The 15,849-nt window shown below is 38.9% G+C and overlaps 3 protein-coding genes across 4 annotated transcripts in view; 2 read left to right on the forward strand and 1 right to left on the reverse strand.

Annotated features, from left to right (window-relative positions):
* The first annotated feature begins 2,655 nt into the window (after positions 1-2,655).
* On the forward strand, positions 2,656-6,392 carry hspa5 (heat shock protein 5). Its single transcript, XM_042394709.1, has 9 exons — positions 2,656-2,801; positions 3,341-3,495; positions 3,592-3,823; positions 3,943-4,080; positions 4,179-4,291; positions 4,411-4,801; positions 4,925-5,162; positions 5,267-5,434; positions 5,547-6,392. Exons 2-9 carry the CDS (start codon positions 3,380-3,382, stop codon positions 6,113-6,115), a joined length of 1,965 nt encoding a protein of 654 aa, XP_042250643.1. The 5' UTR covers positions 2,656-2,801; positions 3,341-3,379; the 3' UTR covers positions 6,116-6,392.
* An 85-nt stretch (positions 6,393-6,477) lies between these two features.
* Positions 6,478-11,207, reverse strand: rabepk (Rab9 effector protein with kelch motifs). 2 transcript variants are annotated; one of them, XM_042394487.1, is made up of 8 exons: positions 11,044-11,207; positions 10,124-10,178; positions 9,887-10,041; positions 9,211-9,366; positions 8,894-9,058; positions 7,594-7,743; positions 7,292-7,441; positions 6,478-7,140 (listed from the first exon to the last, which is right to left on the reverse strand). In XM_042394487.1, the coding sequence occupies exons 2-8, from the start codon at positions 10,174-10,176 to the stop codon at positions 6,914-6,916; spliced, it is 1,056 nt and encodes a 351-aa protein (XP_042250421.1). In that variant the 5' UTR covers positions 10,177-10,178; positions 11,044-11,207; the 3' UTR covers positions 6,478-6,913. The 2 variants fall into 2 exon arrangements, with proteins under 2 accessions (XP_042250421.1, XP_042250420.1); XM_042394486.1 differs by lacking the exon at positions 11,044-11,207 and adding an exon at positions 10,501-11,009.
* Positions 11,208-11,334: 127 nt separating this feature from the next.
* rgs3a (regulator of G protein signaling 3a) overlaps positions 11,335-15,849 on the forward strand; it is a 158,261-nt gene continuing 153,746 nt past the window's right edge. Inside the window, exon 1 of the mRNA XM_042394479.1 lies at positions 11,335-11,517. The gene's annotated coding sequence lies outside the window, so the exon portion shown is untranslated. The remainder of the gene's footprint in view (positions 11,518-15,849) is intronic.

Raw genomic sequence — 15,849 nt, forward strand, 5'->3', positions numbered from 1 at the left:
TACTTGTTCCTATACAAATAAACATTAAATAATAGGCTTGCTAATTTTTGGAACTAATAAAAACATACAGTTGATAAAGTACAGGTGGACCTTAATGGTGTTTATTTAAAATTGATTAATTCTCTTTTCAGTTTGCTTGTTGTAATATGTGTATAAATGCAGATTAGTGGAGAAACATTTTGGCATTCTCACTTATGGTGTTTTTCTTGAATCAGTCTTACTTATAAGGAAAAAGTGAAAATTAACAATGAAACTGTTGATATTTTCAATAGTTTGTAAGTATAAACCTGCAGGTATTGAAATAAAAGAAATCTCAGATCAATGAACATTCAATGAAGTGATATCTTTTAGCTCCATACATTCACACAGCCACAGTTACCAGTTTTTGATAAGGTATCTAACAGATATGGTTAATCAGAGAACCAGATTTTTTTCTTTGAAAAGCACATCTGCTCCCAGGATTTAACCAACACAAACATCCATGCCAATTATGAGAGAAGAATCTATGCAAAATCTTTGTCTTTGTTCATGGAAAATATGTCAGAAAAGAGTTAGTTAGTTCTAGTAGTTACAACAAAGACCATGGAGAAGTCTTTGAGTTGGAGATTGCAGTCTCAATGTACAATGTAAAAACAAATACACACACACACACACACACACACACACACACACACACACACACACACACACACACACACACACAAATACTGGTGATAGTAAAATATAAAAGACTGCGGACATTCAAATGAAAAGTAGGGATAAGGTTGATTGTAATATGTCTGTCTGTCACACTGTCTGCCTCTGATCTGTCTCACTTCCTCCAGCATTCAGCCAACAGCGTCACAGTCCCTCCTACTTTGGATGAAGGAATAATGAAAGAGAAAAAAAAGAAAGCAGCTTGATTACTATCCAACTACTTCATTGCAATGCCAATTCAGGAAGTCAAAATACTGAACAAGAAATATACTTGAGCTGAATCAGTTTCTGAATTTCCAGATCTGCCATGATCCACTGCTCTCTCTGGACAGGGACGTGTTATCAGTGTCAAGTCTCATGTCTCATTGTAGAAAATCAAATCAATACAATATTCTTTCAGTGATTAAAAGTGATCAGTAATTAAAGAATACGTCAAGCTTTTAATAGTAAAACTTTATTATAGAGCAAAATCATTCATTTAAAGACCACCTCAGGTTAGTCATTAGAACTAAGTCGAGCAGGGTGAGGTCATTTAAATAATTTGAATTCATAAAGGATATAAAGTGCTGTTAAACAAAAATGTGTTTATTCTTAAAAGAAAGTGAAACATTTAGTCTGACTAAACTGCGTTACTGTGTATTGTGTTAAATAATGTGTGCACTGCAAAACATCCATTTTGCCTTTTAACTCTGTTATTGAGCCCTAAAAAGAACAAGGAAAAATAAAAAGGGTAAGAACATGTGAATTTGTTGTTTGTTCAAGAATTGTCTAGAATCAAGAGTCATTTTCTTGATACTAATGCAGTGATCTGCCTTATTGTGACTTGTCTCAAGACTGAAACCCTATTTCTGGATATTTTCTGAAATAAAAACCTGCTGTTTCAGGAATTTTCTAGAGATTACTGTTGGTATTACTCTGTTATAGATAATCCTGAAACAGGTATGATCTAGAAATTAGTGAGTATTTGGATTCAAGACAGAATAAAGGAAATCACTGCATTAGTATAAAATGATCCTTGATATTGGAAAAAACTCTTGAAACAAGCTGATTTGTTTTGGAATCAAGTGAATTAACTCACCTCATTGGTAGATTTACACTATCTTCCTTGTATTTATTTCTGAAATATCCCATTTACAGTCTGGCATTAGTTGACACATCTAAAAAGGGCAGTATTGACTGAAATATGGCTTTGGCAACTAGTTACCTAACCTTGACCTATTTAGACTTTTAGGATAAGGGACTGTGTAAGAGAATTAATTGCATGTGGTTTTGTTTGATGTGTGCTGTACAGTGCTTGGCCTACAGTGTACAGAATAATCAAGTACATCTGTGATTAAAAATGTTATCACAGAAACAGCAGGCTGGAGTGTCCCCATGTTAAACCAATAATAGTCAGATTATTGCAGACTATTTGCATTTAAAGGTGGATGTGTTAAGCCATAATTGGGCCACGAGTGTGGGTATTCACTGATGAAACATCCAGATAATCCACTTCAGTTGATGTAAGGTGCTGTCAAGTTATTTACTCGCATATTACACACAGAAGGCTACATTTCTTAGTCATAGTAGTGAGTCATCATTTATTCATGATACCGACACACTATCCACACAGTCACACACTTTGAAAAAACAGCATCATGAGAAAGAATGTAAATCCAATTCAGGTGGGGGCATTATTAAAAAAAACCCAGCACTAATTCAAAATGTACGAAATGTGAAGATGCACCCTTCCCCGGCCATTAGAGTGGCGTGTCGTCGCACCAACCGTGTCCATGAGGCCGCTTGACAGACAGCCAATCGGCGTCGGCACAGTAGGCAAGAGTCGTGACGTCGTCTGAACCCGATGTGTGCAAATCAGCGACGGCCAGCGTGCCGGATGAAACCAATCAGCGCGTTCCAACGAACAGCCGCTCAGCCAATCGCGGGCCTCCACGACGGGAAAGAAGTGACGGCTTATATATGGAGAGCACAGTTCATTCAACATCATTTCACAGAAGAAAGAGTATAGAACAGACAAAAAAAGAGAGACACACTTTGCCACGAGAGGCTTGTACCAGTTGAGGCAACGTCAAGGCCGTTCATTAATTGACAAAACTGCGATTAAGGTATGTATAAACACTGTTGTGAATATAGTATTTCGGCAACGTTTGATAATGTAACGTAATTTTCTGCAACACTGAATTTAAGACAGCTAAGCTAACGGTTGACGATAGTGATGTAACGTTTTTGACCCGAAGTTTACCACAGCTTTTTTCAGCTGGGCATGCATTGTAATTGCAATATATATATGAAATGAAACAACATATGTTCAGATATTTATCATAAGAAGGTATTTTCACTCGCATGTCTGCTGGGCACGCTAACGTGGTTAGCTAGCTACCGGCGGATGGGTGAAAAAAAAATCTAGTCAGTGGTGTTAAGAAACGGAAGAGGCAGCAGTGCTCCACCCTTTCTACCCTAATTCGTTCAAACCTTACAAGTTTGACATTTTTCCTAGAATTTATTGGCCAAGGCAACACTTCCTGTCTATCAGTTGGGTCTGAAGCTCATTAAATGATAGCAAGCATGTAGCTACAGAATGTTAACTTGGAAGTCCACGTCATAAACTGGAGGCCACGTTTTTACATTGTTTTTATTTTCGCAGGTTTTTCTTTCTGTGGATCTGACTGAAAAACAACGAAAGATGAAGCTGTTGTGGGTTGTAATGCTGGTGGCCGGCACCGTGTTTGCCGATGACGACGATAAGAAGGAGAATGTGGGGACTGTGGTAGGAATCGACCTGGGGACCACCTACTCCTGGTAAGAAAAAGATAGTGTAATGATGTAACTTTAAAATTAAAAAAACACTCACAAGGACACCTTTTTTAAGTAAAATTTCTACATTGTTTCCTGTAGTGTTGGAGTGTTCAAGAATGGCCGTGTGGAGATCATTGCCAATGACCAGGGTAACCGCATCACTCCATCATATGTGGCCTTCACCAGCGAGGGTGAGCGTCTGATTGGTGATGCTGCCAAGAATCAGCTGACCTCTAACCCCGAGAACACAGTCTTTGATGCTAAGAGATTGATTGGCCGCACTTGGGGTGACTCCTCTGTGCAACAGGACATCAAGTACCTGCCCTTCAAGGTGAGTTTCTACTGGAGACACTTTTTTAGATGATGAGTTAATATTTGTAAGGTCTAAAGATTGTTGTTATGTTTGAGAGACATACTTGGTACATAATGTTGATGCTTGTTCCTCTTTAGGTTACTGAGAAGAAGAGCAAGCCCCATATCCAGGTTGACATTGGTGGTGGCCAGATGAAGACATTTGCTCCTGAGGAGATCTCTGCCATGGTGCTGACTAAGATGAAGGAGACTGCTGAAGCTTACCTGGGCAAGAAGGTAAAAAAAAACAAACATCACAGGATATACACTGAATAATATACCACTCCTAAATTAATAATGTAAAATTAAATATGATTTTCTTTTCTTTTCCTCAGGTCACTCATGCTGTCGTCACTGTCCCTGCCTACTTCAATGATGCCCAGCGCCAGGCCACTAAGGATGCTGGAACCATCGCTGGTCTGAATGTTATGAGAATTATCAATGAGCCGTAAGTGTCCAATGAAAATTTAATCATCTGCAGTCATTTGAAATAATTGTGAAACTGTCTTCTTCCATTCTCTTATAATATTTTCTTGTAATAAACTGAAACTTTATTTTATTCTTTAGAACTGCCGCTGCCATTGCTTATGGCTTGGACAAGAGGGACGGCGAGAAGAACATCCTTGTGTTCGATCTTGGTGGTGGCACCTTCGATGTCTCCATCCTGACCATTGACAACGGTGTGTTTGAAGTGGTGGCCACCAACGGTGACACTCATCTGGGAGGTGAAGACTTTGACCAGCGCGTCATGGAGCACTTCATCAAGCTGTACAAGAAGAAGACTGGCAAAGATGTACGCAAAGACAACCGTGCCGTGCAGAAGCTGCGTCGTGAGGTTGAGAAGGCAAAGAGGGCTCTGTCTGCACAGCACCAGGCCCGCATTGAGATCGAGTCCTTCTTTGAGGGAGAAGACTTCTCTGAGACTCTGACCCGTGCCAAGTTTGAAGAGCTCAACATGGTAAGTTATCCAACCTATCTGTTCAGTTATGTAAATGCAGACATTTGCACAACCAAAATCTACCTGGCTTTATATGACATAATGTTTGACAAGCTTTTTAATCATGTCTTTTACTTTGTCCAGGACCTGTTCAGATCCACCATGAAGCCTGTACAGAAGGTGCTGGAAGATGCTGACCTGAAGAAGTCTGACATTGATGAGATTGTCCTGGTTGGAGGCTCCACCCGTATCCCTAAAATCCAGCAGCTGGTGAAGGAGTTCTTCAATGGCAAAGAGCCCTCTAGGGGCATCAACCCTGATGAGGCTGTGGCATATGGAGCTGCTGTGCAGGCTGGAGTACTTTCTGGAGAGGAGGACACTGGTAAGTCATCACACTGACACAATGTAATACCTGTTCCACTGAACTGAGCTTACAGACTTGGTCAGACTCAGACCCGGTTACTAAATGTTTTTCCTCTGTTGCAGGTGATGTGGTTCTCCTGGATGTGTGCCCTCTGACCCTTGGTATTGAGACCGTTGGAGGAGTAATGACCAAGCTGATCCCCAGGAACACTGTTGTGCCCACCAAGAAATCCCAGATCTTTTCTACAGCCTCTGATAACCAGCCTACTGTCACCATCAAGGTCTATGAAGGTAAGAGCTTGCAGTATAAAACTGCCAAACATGCCATAAAATGATTGTAAACATTTTATCAATTGCACTTTTCTCGTATATGGACAGATGCTTAATTATTAACTCTCTTTAGGTGAGCGTCCTCTGACAAAAGACAACCATCTTCTGGGCACCTTTGACCTGACTGGCATCCCACCTGCCCCTCGTGGTGTACCACAGATTGAGGTCACCTTCGAGATCGACGTCAACGGTATTCTGCGTGTCACCGCTGAAGACAAAGGTACAGGCAACAAGAACAAGATCACAATCACAAACGACCAGAACCGTCTGACACCTGAGGATATCGAGCGCATGGTGAACGACGCTGAGCGCTTCGCTGACGAGGACAAGAAGCTGAAGGAGAGGATCGACGCCCGCAATGAGCTGGAGAGCTACGCCTACTCTCTGAAGAACCAGATCGGCGACAAGGAGAAGCTCGGTGGCAAGCTGTCAGATGATGATAAGGAAGCCATTGAGAAGGCAGTGGAGGAGAAAATCGAGTGGATGGAGTCACACCAAGATGCTGAGCTGGAAGACTTCCAGGCCAAGAAGAAGGAGCTGGAGGAGGTGGTTCAACCCATTATCAGCAAGCTTTACGGCAGTGCGGGCGGACCCCCACCTGAGGGTGGCGACAGTGAGCAAGATGAGAAGGATGAGTTGTAGGCAGGATTGAGTCCAACTCGTCACCTCTTGCCTCTCTGATAGTGGCACCTAGATGTACATATTGGACTGATGGGACTCGTATATGTGAGAGGAGTGGTTAGAAGGGGTGGCGATAACAAGCAACCATACTGAATCTTCTGAAAGACATTGAAAATAAGTTTCGGTGTGTGAGAGGTGTTCTCTTCGCTGAAAGGCGGAGATATTCATCAGCCCAGATTTGAGGCTTGCTGCTGCTGTTCTCAGGCAGTCCTGATGGGGGTTCTGTAGTGGGAGGGACTTAGTGGGGTGGGTGGGTGGGTGGGTGTCTGTGGGTCCATTGAATGGGGTGTCTGTGGGATCAAGGGCTCATTATGTTCACAGGCAACGTTAAAAGTTATTTATTGAATCTGGTCATTGTACTTCTGGAAAGACATTGAAATAAATGTTTGATACAAAATATTTCTTGGTTGTCTCTTGTTACATTAATTTACATTTTTAGGGTACATTATTTGGCACCGACCACAATTGTTTTTACCAGTAAATAATGTGTTGTGTCCAACAATTACATATATTCTCCACTGGCTCAAATGATTAACATTTCACTTATTACCATCCAAGTTATTTAACCTTCAGAGCTCTACATCCTGAATTTGGTGAAACATGTTTACTTTTCATCTTTCAGTTTTCATCTAATACAAGCTCTAAAAATTGACCATTTGATCAGTCACATCACTACAACAAAAAAATGCAGTTACTTTGTGTACTTGACAAATGTTTTATTACAACTTGAGCATAAGAAGATTACCACATCGAGGCACATTATGTCACCACAGTCAAAATACAGTCATTGTGTATGACACCCTGGGTGTCCATCCCTCCAAATACAAAAGCCAGATTTATTGTCTCTGAGGCTGCTGGGCTGTTGGTTTGCTCCTCATCTCCATTCCCCTCACCACCCACCTTCCACTGCAATAAACACATGGAGTGGTCTAGGCGGTTGGGTGGCACATCTCCTTCAAACTTCATTAGGATCCATCTACTTTTTTCTGCAAGCAGAGTATAGCATTAATATATCCACATTCATGCTTAGATTTTTGTACAGAACCAAACAGCTTAATTTATATACAGTATGTAGTAATAAGCAGTCATATATGACACACAGCACATCAATATTTAATCCCATTAAGGACAGCATACCAGTGTTGAATCTGTACATAAAATTGCTGGCTCCATCTGCTGTCATCCCTCCAAAGATGTAAATGTTCTTGCCCAGCACCACAGCCGAGTGGGCTGCTACTCCTGGCGGGATGTCTCCTTTGGCTTGCACTTTCTCCCACTTCATGCTCCCTTAGACACACAGTTATGCTAATTTAAAAAAAACAAACAAACACTGAAGCATCCAAGTGATGCTATGATGATCCCGTGAGACAAATGCAAGGCAGCCGGGAAATAGATAAACTGTTATCCTCTGATTTTGATTCAAGAGAGTTCAGGCTTACTTGTATCAAGAGAGTACATATCATTATGGAATTTGTCTCCTGTCATCCCTCCGTGAATGTAGATCTTTGAACACACTGCTACGATAATATGGCCGTGCCTGACGGGTGGGCGTCTGCCTTGTGTTTCTGGTTGAGACCAGGTGGAGGACACTGGGAACACATTCACATAAAAATTATTCATTAACAAATTTGGTTATTTATTATCATCATGTAAAAATCAACTGAGAGACAATATGGTATTTTGAAGCAATTACTCACAATGGTAGATCATTTATTAAGGGCACATATATCCAATTCGTAAACAAACACTTCCTTATGAACAAAAACTGAAAGCAGAATGAGATAGTTGCACCTTAAGTGAGTAAATTATTTATAATTTTGGCAACTGTTAAGCACATGGCTTAATCCATGAAATAAGCTTGACACTAGAAAGAGTCTATATGTTATAAGATAATACACCTCTTTACATAATGTGGAATATATTGTCAGGCAACATTAGACACTGAAGCTAACATTCACTACTTTCTTTTCAATTGAATCTATTAATCTGTTTATTAGCTATGTGTTCAAATATATATTTACAATCCAACTTTAATCTTCATCATAATACCACTGATTTAAATTGCATAAGCCCTTTCATAGCAGACATTTTGAATTGTAACTAATATGGCTCTGTTAAATTTAAATGCCCTAGTAAGAAATGCCAGTGCAAATGCAGCCATTATCACTTAAGATCATTATATAAACCTGTGCTTGTAATCACAGACTGGATGCTTATGGTGTGGGAAAAATAGTAAAAGCCTTCTTGCGCACCCACACAGGTGTTTTCAATCATTCATTCTAATTAGACTTCTGTTCAGGCTGAAAATGAGACCACCTATTTAGGGAATTACATGAGGTCACCAAACGTCATGTGCTAATAAAAATGGTAAAATTGGCCTGCCTGAACAGGTGCAAGAAAAGTAAGAGGGGAGTCAGGAAGATATAAATGAATCAGTCACAGTGTACATATGTCCACTCACTCCAAGAGGGTTAATCAGCCAAGATAATTGAAGGGGCAGTGTAACCCTGTGTGTAAGGCCTTTAACTGTCACTAAACATTTGTATATTTGTGTTTGCCATTTTTCTTATTCTGTATTTCAGTCTCCTAAGGGGTCATAAATGGTGAACAACAAGTACCTAATTGGATATTAGTACTATTTCGTACTTCCAAGGTCATTCAGTGCAAAAGTAATTTTATCTCAAGGGCATACTAAGCTGTGGGAGGTTTGTCAAAGCAACTGGTTAATTCAACACATACCTGTGTCAAAGACATGAAGTTTTTGGTCGGACACAGGTGCAGCTCCTGCTTCCCCTCCAGAATAGACATAAAGTTTGTCCCCTATGCAAGCTGAGTTGGTGTGATATGTCCTGGGACTGGGGGGTTCCCCATTTACCTGTACATTCTTCCAGTGGGACCCACTGTCTGGACACATATACACATGAACAGAATGGATCATACTCAGTTAACAAAAATCAGTTGTCACGTTTTGTACAGTAAGTTCATATGGTCATAACACAGCAACTACCTAACCTCCAATGCTACTAAAGAGGATCACAGGGAAATAAGTGATTTACCTGTTAGCTGTATATTCTGGATACAATTGCGATTGCCAGTTTGCTGTGCTCCCCCAAACACCCACAAGCTCTGCGGGCAGCTGCCTGGCACAAAACTGCAGTGTTCATACCGTGCCTCCAAACCCTCCCACTCTGGAATGTCCCACTCATGCTTATCTGGTGGAGTCAGAAAGGAGAAAAATTCAAAGACTTTGATATAAATGTGAAGAGAACACACTCATGACTCTGACCAAGTACATAACAAGTGACTAATGTGTTTTACCAATACAGTGTTGTAACAAATAATACAGTACACAATGCTTAACCTCCAGAACTTTGGCTTAACTAGTCTTCATGATTAATGGTGGTGGGAGTTTTATCCACAACGAGGAATAATCCATAATAACTACACATTTAGCATCAAAACATTAAACATGGTTTTCACAACCTCCTACATGTATATTACACATTTGCCAGTGGTGATTGTGATTTGAGATTATATAACACACTAGCCAAGGTTAAATGTACTGTTACTTTGACTATTTATGTTAAAAATGCCTTATGGTAAGGGTGAAATTTACTTTAAGTCAAAGCAACACAACACAAGATATATTTTTTGTATTTCTTCTTCTAATAAAAGTTAGTTATGCAGAAGTTGTAACACTGTAAAAGCTAAAATGTTTGCAGACATCTTTACCCAGATTTATAACTTGGGAATGTGAGAAACTTCCACTGGGATTGGCTCCCCCAACAATAAGGATTTGTCCTTTTCCTCCATCTTCAGATGGAATAAAAGTGCAGGTGTGGCCCACACTGACACCTGGAGCACTTCCTCTGGGTATCAAAGAATACCTGTTGACAACAAAACAATTTCAGGAAAAGCAAGACAAAAGCATAGCTTCTTTGTTAATATCTCAGGTACAAATTTACTTACCATATTCCTTCTTTGGGTTTATCTAGAGGATCAAGAACAGGCAGAAACTCCATGGCTGTCAAAGATTTATGAATGAACCTGATGTTTCTCTGTATTTCTTTGGGCGGTGATTTAACTATTGCATGTTCAATGGTGATAACAAATGACGCTAGATGATACACTACAAACAAACCTCGGTCAAAATTATTGATAGTTTACTTGTTCTTATCATAATAAGTATCTGAAAAAGCTGATGGTATCCACAGAAGCCCTTACGTCAACTTTAGCTTAGCTCCAGCCGAAGCAACCCAAATACTGTCTTTACATATTTCTTCTTTTTAACGTTTGGTAAAGGCAGACTTGTAAAACAGTCGTAAACATTGTTATGTGAGATGTACCTTAATTTAGCGACAATATCAAGTTGATAAGGGTAAAAACACTGAGCGCTTTGAGATCACGTTAGCGTAAGCTAAACCAAACGAGCATTTGAACGAAGACGACGTTGAAGTAAGCTTCCGATTCGTAGCTTCCGATTCGGGGTTAAGGGGAAAGTTAAGGGAAATATTAGACCAGGTCCAGATCAAAAAACACTATAGTTAGACTTGTCATATCTAAACTAGATTAACAAGGAGAATCAAGAGATTGTTTGAAAGTCTAAGTATAGCTGGACCTGGTCAAATGTGTTTTGGAAGGGAAAAAAGCAGTTAAATCGCCCCTTTTTATGTTTTAATAAGCAATAAAGGGTTCGCAAATCTAAAAGTGGATTTTAACAGCGTTAAGGCTTTTGGTGCGATGTTGAACACTTTTTCATAAGTGTAGGTGGTGAAAAATACGGAGAATCAGACGCTAAATGTCATTATTTATGTTTTCCTTAATTTTCCCCTTAACTGTGAATCGGAAGCGAACTTCAGCGTCATATGAAGAGCTTCCTCCTCACTAACCTGTGCTTCCGGGTGGAGAGAGTAAAGGCTACCACGTTATCCAGCTGAGGTCGGAATTCTTTGGTACCATTAATCGTGTATCTCCTACACAATTACAGCAGTTAATTTGCAAAACGAAGCTGTAAAGCTTAGCTATGCAGCGGTTAAAGCTTCATAACAAAGTTCCTCGTAAAGAAATGTGCGTAAATTGTTACGTTGGCAACGTTGGTTGATGCCCGTTGACTGCGCCAAACGTCGTTGCCATGGTTGCATTAGGCGCCTGCGCAATTCACTTATCCTGTCCAACCGCCGCTCCGTGCACATGCACTTTAGCAAGGAGCTACTACAAAGTTCCTGTTTTATGGTACATAAAACGTTAATGTCACTTCTTCGCAGGCTTAGTAAAGCAAAGAAGCCTCCGCTTGTAAAGACACAGTGCCTCCATTCGTTTCCCGTTTGCCTTTAAATCTCTCATCTAGCCCTTCAAGTTAAAAGGTAGGTTATAGGTGACAGCAACGCCACACTTTTTTGGCATTGATAATTTGAGGCACAGAGCTAAGTATCTCCCTCTCTGTCCTTAGTCAAAGTTTAAAAAGCCCCGCAGGACATTTGACAAGCACTTAAGAATGTAATGAAGAAGTTTCCAGGATAACAGCACACTCTAGAACAAATGTGTTTTAATTTGGCTGCACAATAAACAATAAAGAAAGTGACGTCTCCAGCTACAAAATTGAAAGGGTTGTTATCAGGTTCATGTAGCATATTACTCTCCATTGTTTTATATTTCAGTGATACAGTTCTAATAAAGCGTCCATTTTTCATCACTTTATTTATAGAAAGAGTCACTTACAACATGTGTGGCAAGACAATAACAGAAAACAATTAGGTATCATAATGAAATAAAGATAACATAAAAGACATGACCTCACTTTCAGTTTGTACGGTCAACATGGTAAGAGGACAAAGGGTAAGAGTAATAAATAAATAGAAAAATAACAGAAAAGGTAGGCTTGGAGCATACTACCATATTAACTGTATGTGCACTTTTCTTATTGTTTATAAGTTGGATAGACGCAATATACTTTCTAAATTCAATCATGAAAAGTTCAAATGATGGGCATGACCTTGAGAACTCAGATTTATAGATGTGAAAATTTCCCAGTATAATAAGTAGGCCTAAAGCATCCATAGTTTTCTTGCTGTATACATTGTCGAGCAAGAAGTTTGTCATTTCTGGCTGCCATCTTAAATTTGGGTTAACATTAAGATGCAAAGTTGCAATTGAATTAACAAGTTAAAGCTGTCTTTACTGTGCAGGAGAGGGAATATTTTTTCATGCCAGCTGGACAGAAGAGTCTTTGTAGAATTTGGTTGTAAAACTGAAGTAAGTATTGTCAGACTACTTGTGGGCTTTTTAAAACTTGACAGGTGCTTAGCTAGGTCTGTAAATGGCTCAGATATTTCAGCTTGGGAAATAAGGTAAAACTCATCTTTATTGGGCAGCAGACATAATGTTTTTCGGACTAAGCCATCCACAGGAACAATATCCATCACAACACAACCACACACTTCCAAAATGGCAGCCTAAGCTTCACAAATGTACTCTTTATTACATTCAATTTGATAAGGCCTTGATTTTAGGGGTGTGTGTGTTATTATATCCACCCTTTGTAGAGTAGTTTAAAAGTTAAACCCACCTGCCTGCATCTGTACTCCATCATTATTAATGATTAATAGTATTGTGTGCAATATTATACTGTAATTTCTGTATGTTGGGTTTAAGATTTATAGCACATTAAGTAAAGCAGCAGTTTGGATGCATGTACCAAACTAATCATAGAGATAACTGTGTTTGTAAGGATTATGTGTTATAGTGCAGACAGATGTCTCAGTCTCATTAAATGAAAATTTCCAAGTTGCAGACTGATGCTCCTGTCCTCCATGTCTCTGTATTTATGCTCAAGATATAATATTGAATGAAGCTGACTATAGTGCAAATGCAGAGAATGGCAAGATAGTGAACCAACAATCAAGATAAAAAAAATCCAGGCTTATATTAACTTGTGAGTGCATGACACAAACCCACGAACAGACAAGACTGCAGCTGAGTTACTGAATGCAGTAGTAAGTGGAGATTCTGACATCTAGTGGTTACATCTAGAACCTGCAAGTGCTTAAAGGATAAGTTCACAATTTTTCCCCCAAGTCTGTCGTAAAACAACAGTCACATGCCCAAATAAACACAGAAATAGGTTTTTCTTGCAGTAATCATTCCTCCTGTTCATACTGACCATTAGAAGATCTCTTCATAATGCATCTGATGCCAATATGAAAATAAATCAAATCAAGTAGATATCTTTCAATGTTACAGTCTTCTTAGTGCCAAAAGCACTAAAGGGGAAACACCATCAGGGGAAACACCATCCAAGGAATCACAAAGAGGGAATTTGATGCTAAAAAGTCAGTAAATGTGGCAGATATCCATTTGATATGACTAGCTCAGACTGCTGAAGCCTCATATAAGCTTCAGATATACTTTTACATGCATTGTTGCACAAAATGACTTTGTGGACACACTGTGGATTTTAGCCCATATTACTCTGAAAGTGCATTTAAAGGGGATCTTTTAATAGCCAGTATGAACAGGAGGAATGATTACTGTGAGGAAAACCTTTTTCAGTGTTCATTTTGGCACCTGACTGTTGTTTCAAAACTTGAGGATTTGAAAATTTGTGATCCTATCTGCCAAGCGTTATCCACAAAAGCCTAACCTTACATCCCTGTAAATTATGGAAAGAAAATTGAGATACATTTACACATGTATTTGTTCCATACGTTACATACATTTAGCAGACTTGTAATAAATAGGAAACAGAAAATCAGTTAGTATATTTGCAAAATGCATCTCATATATATTTGCTCACATATTGCCATTTCTGAAATAAGCCAACATTTGAAATAAAAATATGCTAAATGTCAATGTTAATTCTCTCCATGTGGCACTACCACGAGGGAGCTTGTTTCTCCGTTCTCCAAGTTGGTGCATTAAGTTCATTTGAAATACGCACTTGCAATCCATAAGATGTCCAGTAGGTTGTGCCATTGTCGTTTTTGTTAAAAAAATTATGCACTTTTTGTTTGTGTGGGAGTCTTTATAATATTAACCTGTATATTTCTGTAGACTATCCCTGATGTATTTGTTTGTTAATGCAATATATTGAAATGTGCGTAATGGATAAAATATTATGTTGACTTATGACTGCACAGTCTTAAAAATGATGTCATCGGATGATCAGAAAATCCTGCTTAAAGTTAATAAGATAAATAAGAACTTTAATAATCCCGAAGGAAATCTTTATGCCATCAACATGCTCAATGCAACAGAAACACAGGGTACAGAAAGACAGTCATATCTAACTACTATGTACAATAAATAAAAATTAAATAAATAAAGAGGAAGAAAAAATAGAATAAAATATTTACACAGTGCAGCTATAGCCATGGATGTGACAGTGCAAAATAGAACAAAGTAGTTGTCAGTGACAGGTTGAAAGTGGCAATGTATACTAATATTAAAATGATAGAACATAGTACTGACAGCAGAAACAAAACAGATGGGGTGAACATACTGCTCCCTCTACAGAAACTGAAAGTAACAGAAAGTTAAAATGACTTCATCTTGTTGTGAACAGCAACACAAATGCCTTTTGTTTCACACATACATATTTATTTGGGGAAACAATCAATGTAAGATGATTTTCAATGAAGATAAATACAAAAACAGAGTCTAAACACAACATGAATGTGTTCCGTTATGTCTTGAAGGAGGTTCCTTTAAATTACTGCATTGAAAGTCATAAGAAGCAATATTGTGGCAGGGATACAAAGCTACAATCAGTGTGATGCACCCACAATTAGATAAACTAAGAAAAATATGGAATGATATGGATATAAAGTTTGTCCAGATATATTTGCTGTGCATTTTTAAGCAAGTTGAGCTTTACTGAGACACATTTTATTCGTGGCTGTGGTCATAAGCACAAAAATCTCCAGTTTAAAAAGTGAAGCCCATCTCACAGATGCTGGCATTTCCCTCTAATATCCTTTTAGATGACAAATTAAACTGCTGTTTCCTGTTTTGATTGGATCAAGAGTGCCGTATAGTAATATTTCTGTATTTCACACGAATCAATCAATTTAATATCTGATGAAAAAAACAACAGGGATGACTTTAGTCTGCTATTGTATACACTTCTATGTTACCGTATTGTAGGCAACCTTTTCAGACTGAAAAATAATATTTTTCTCCATATTCAGCTGAATATTCTCCATGGACTTCACACAGGCAATCCCAGTCCTGAAGCAAAGTGCTGCATTACCATAATGAATAGTTTGTAGCTCACATTGACACGTCAAATGAACACGACAAGAATACTGAAAGTGCAACAAGCAATAAATCCAAAAGATAGCTGAGGTTTTTCCGTAGACCTCGGAGATTTACAGCGTCATTGTTGAGCTGTCTGCAAGTTTGACCCCTTCCAGCCATTCCTGCACCTCATAAAAGCAACATGTCATCCTGAATCGGATAAGAGATTTAACGGGTCAGTTTGTCTTATCTGTCTGGAACTTAATCTTGGTACCTATTTTTTAAAAATGTTTCTATAATCGAGCTGTTGTTCTGTGTCTCAGTGCCTCACATCATGATCTTGTTATATTGTTACTAATTGTGCATTTCACAGACTTACATAATGTGTGACTCACTTAATTAATAAGCAGCCATGCTCTCCAGTTGCTCAGCTGTCCCCCTGTGGCAATCTGGACATCTCT

This window comes from Thunnus maccoyii, chromosome 19 (genome assembly GCF_910596095.1).
Source record: "Thunnus maccoyii chromosome 19, fThuMac1.1, whole genome shotgun sequence".
NCBI classification, from domain to species: domain Eukaryota; kingdom Metazoa; phylum Chordata; class Actinopteri; order Scombriformes; family Scombridae; genus Thunnus; species Thunnus maccoyii.

Excerpts from the sequence above, each read along its gene's own strand:
- rabepk (XM_042394487.1), bottom strand. The coding sequence starts at position 10,176 with ATGGAGTTTCTGCCTGTTCTTGATCCTCTAGATAAACCCAAAGAAGGA. Across the intron at positions 10,042-10,123 it reads AAACCCAAAGAAGGAATATG|GTATTCTTTGATACCCAGAG; the intron begins GTAAGTAAATTT and ends TGTTGTCAACAG. Across the intron at positions 7,141-7,291 it reads TATGTACAGATTCAACACTG|AAAAAAGTAGATGGATCCTA; the intron begins GTATGCTGTCCT and ends CTCTGCTTGCAG.
- hspa5 (XM_042394709.1), top strand. The coding sequence starts at position 3,380 with ATGAAGCTGTTGTGGGTTGTAATGCTGGTGGCCGGCACCGTGTTTGCC. Across the intron at positions 4,802-4,924 it reads AGTTTGAAGAGCTCAACATG|GACCTGTTCAGATCCACCAT; the intron begins GTAAGTTATCCA and ends TACTTTGTCCAG. Across the intron at positions 5,163-5,266 it reads TTCTGGAGAGGAGGACACTG|GTGATGTGGTTCTCCTGGAT; the intron begins GTAAGTCATCAC and ends CCTCTGTTGCAG.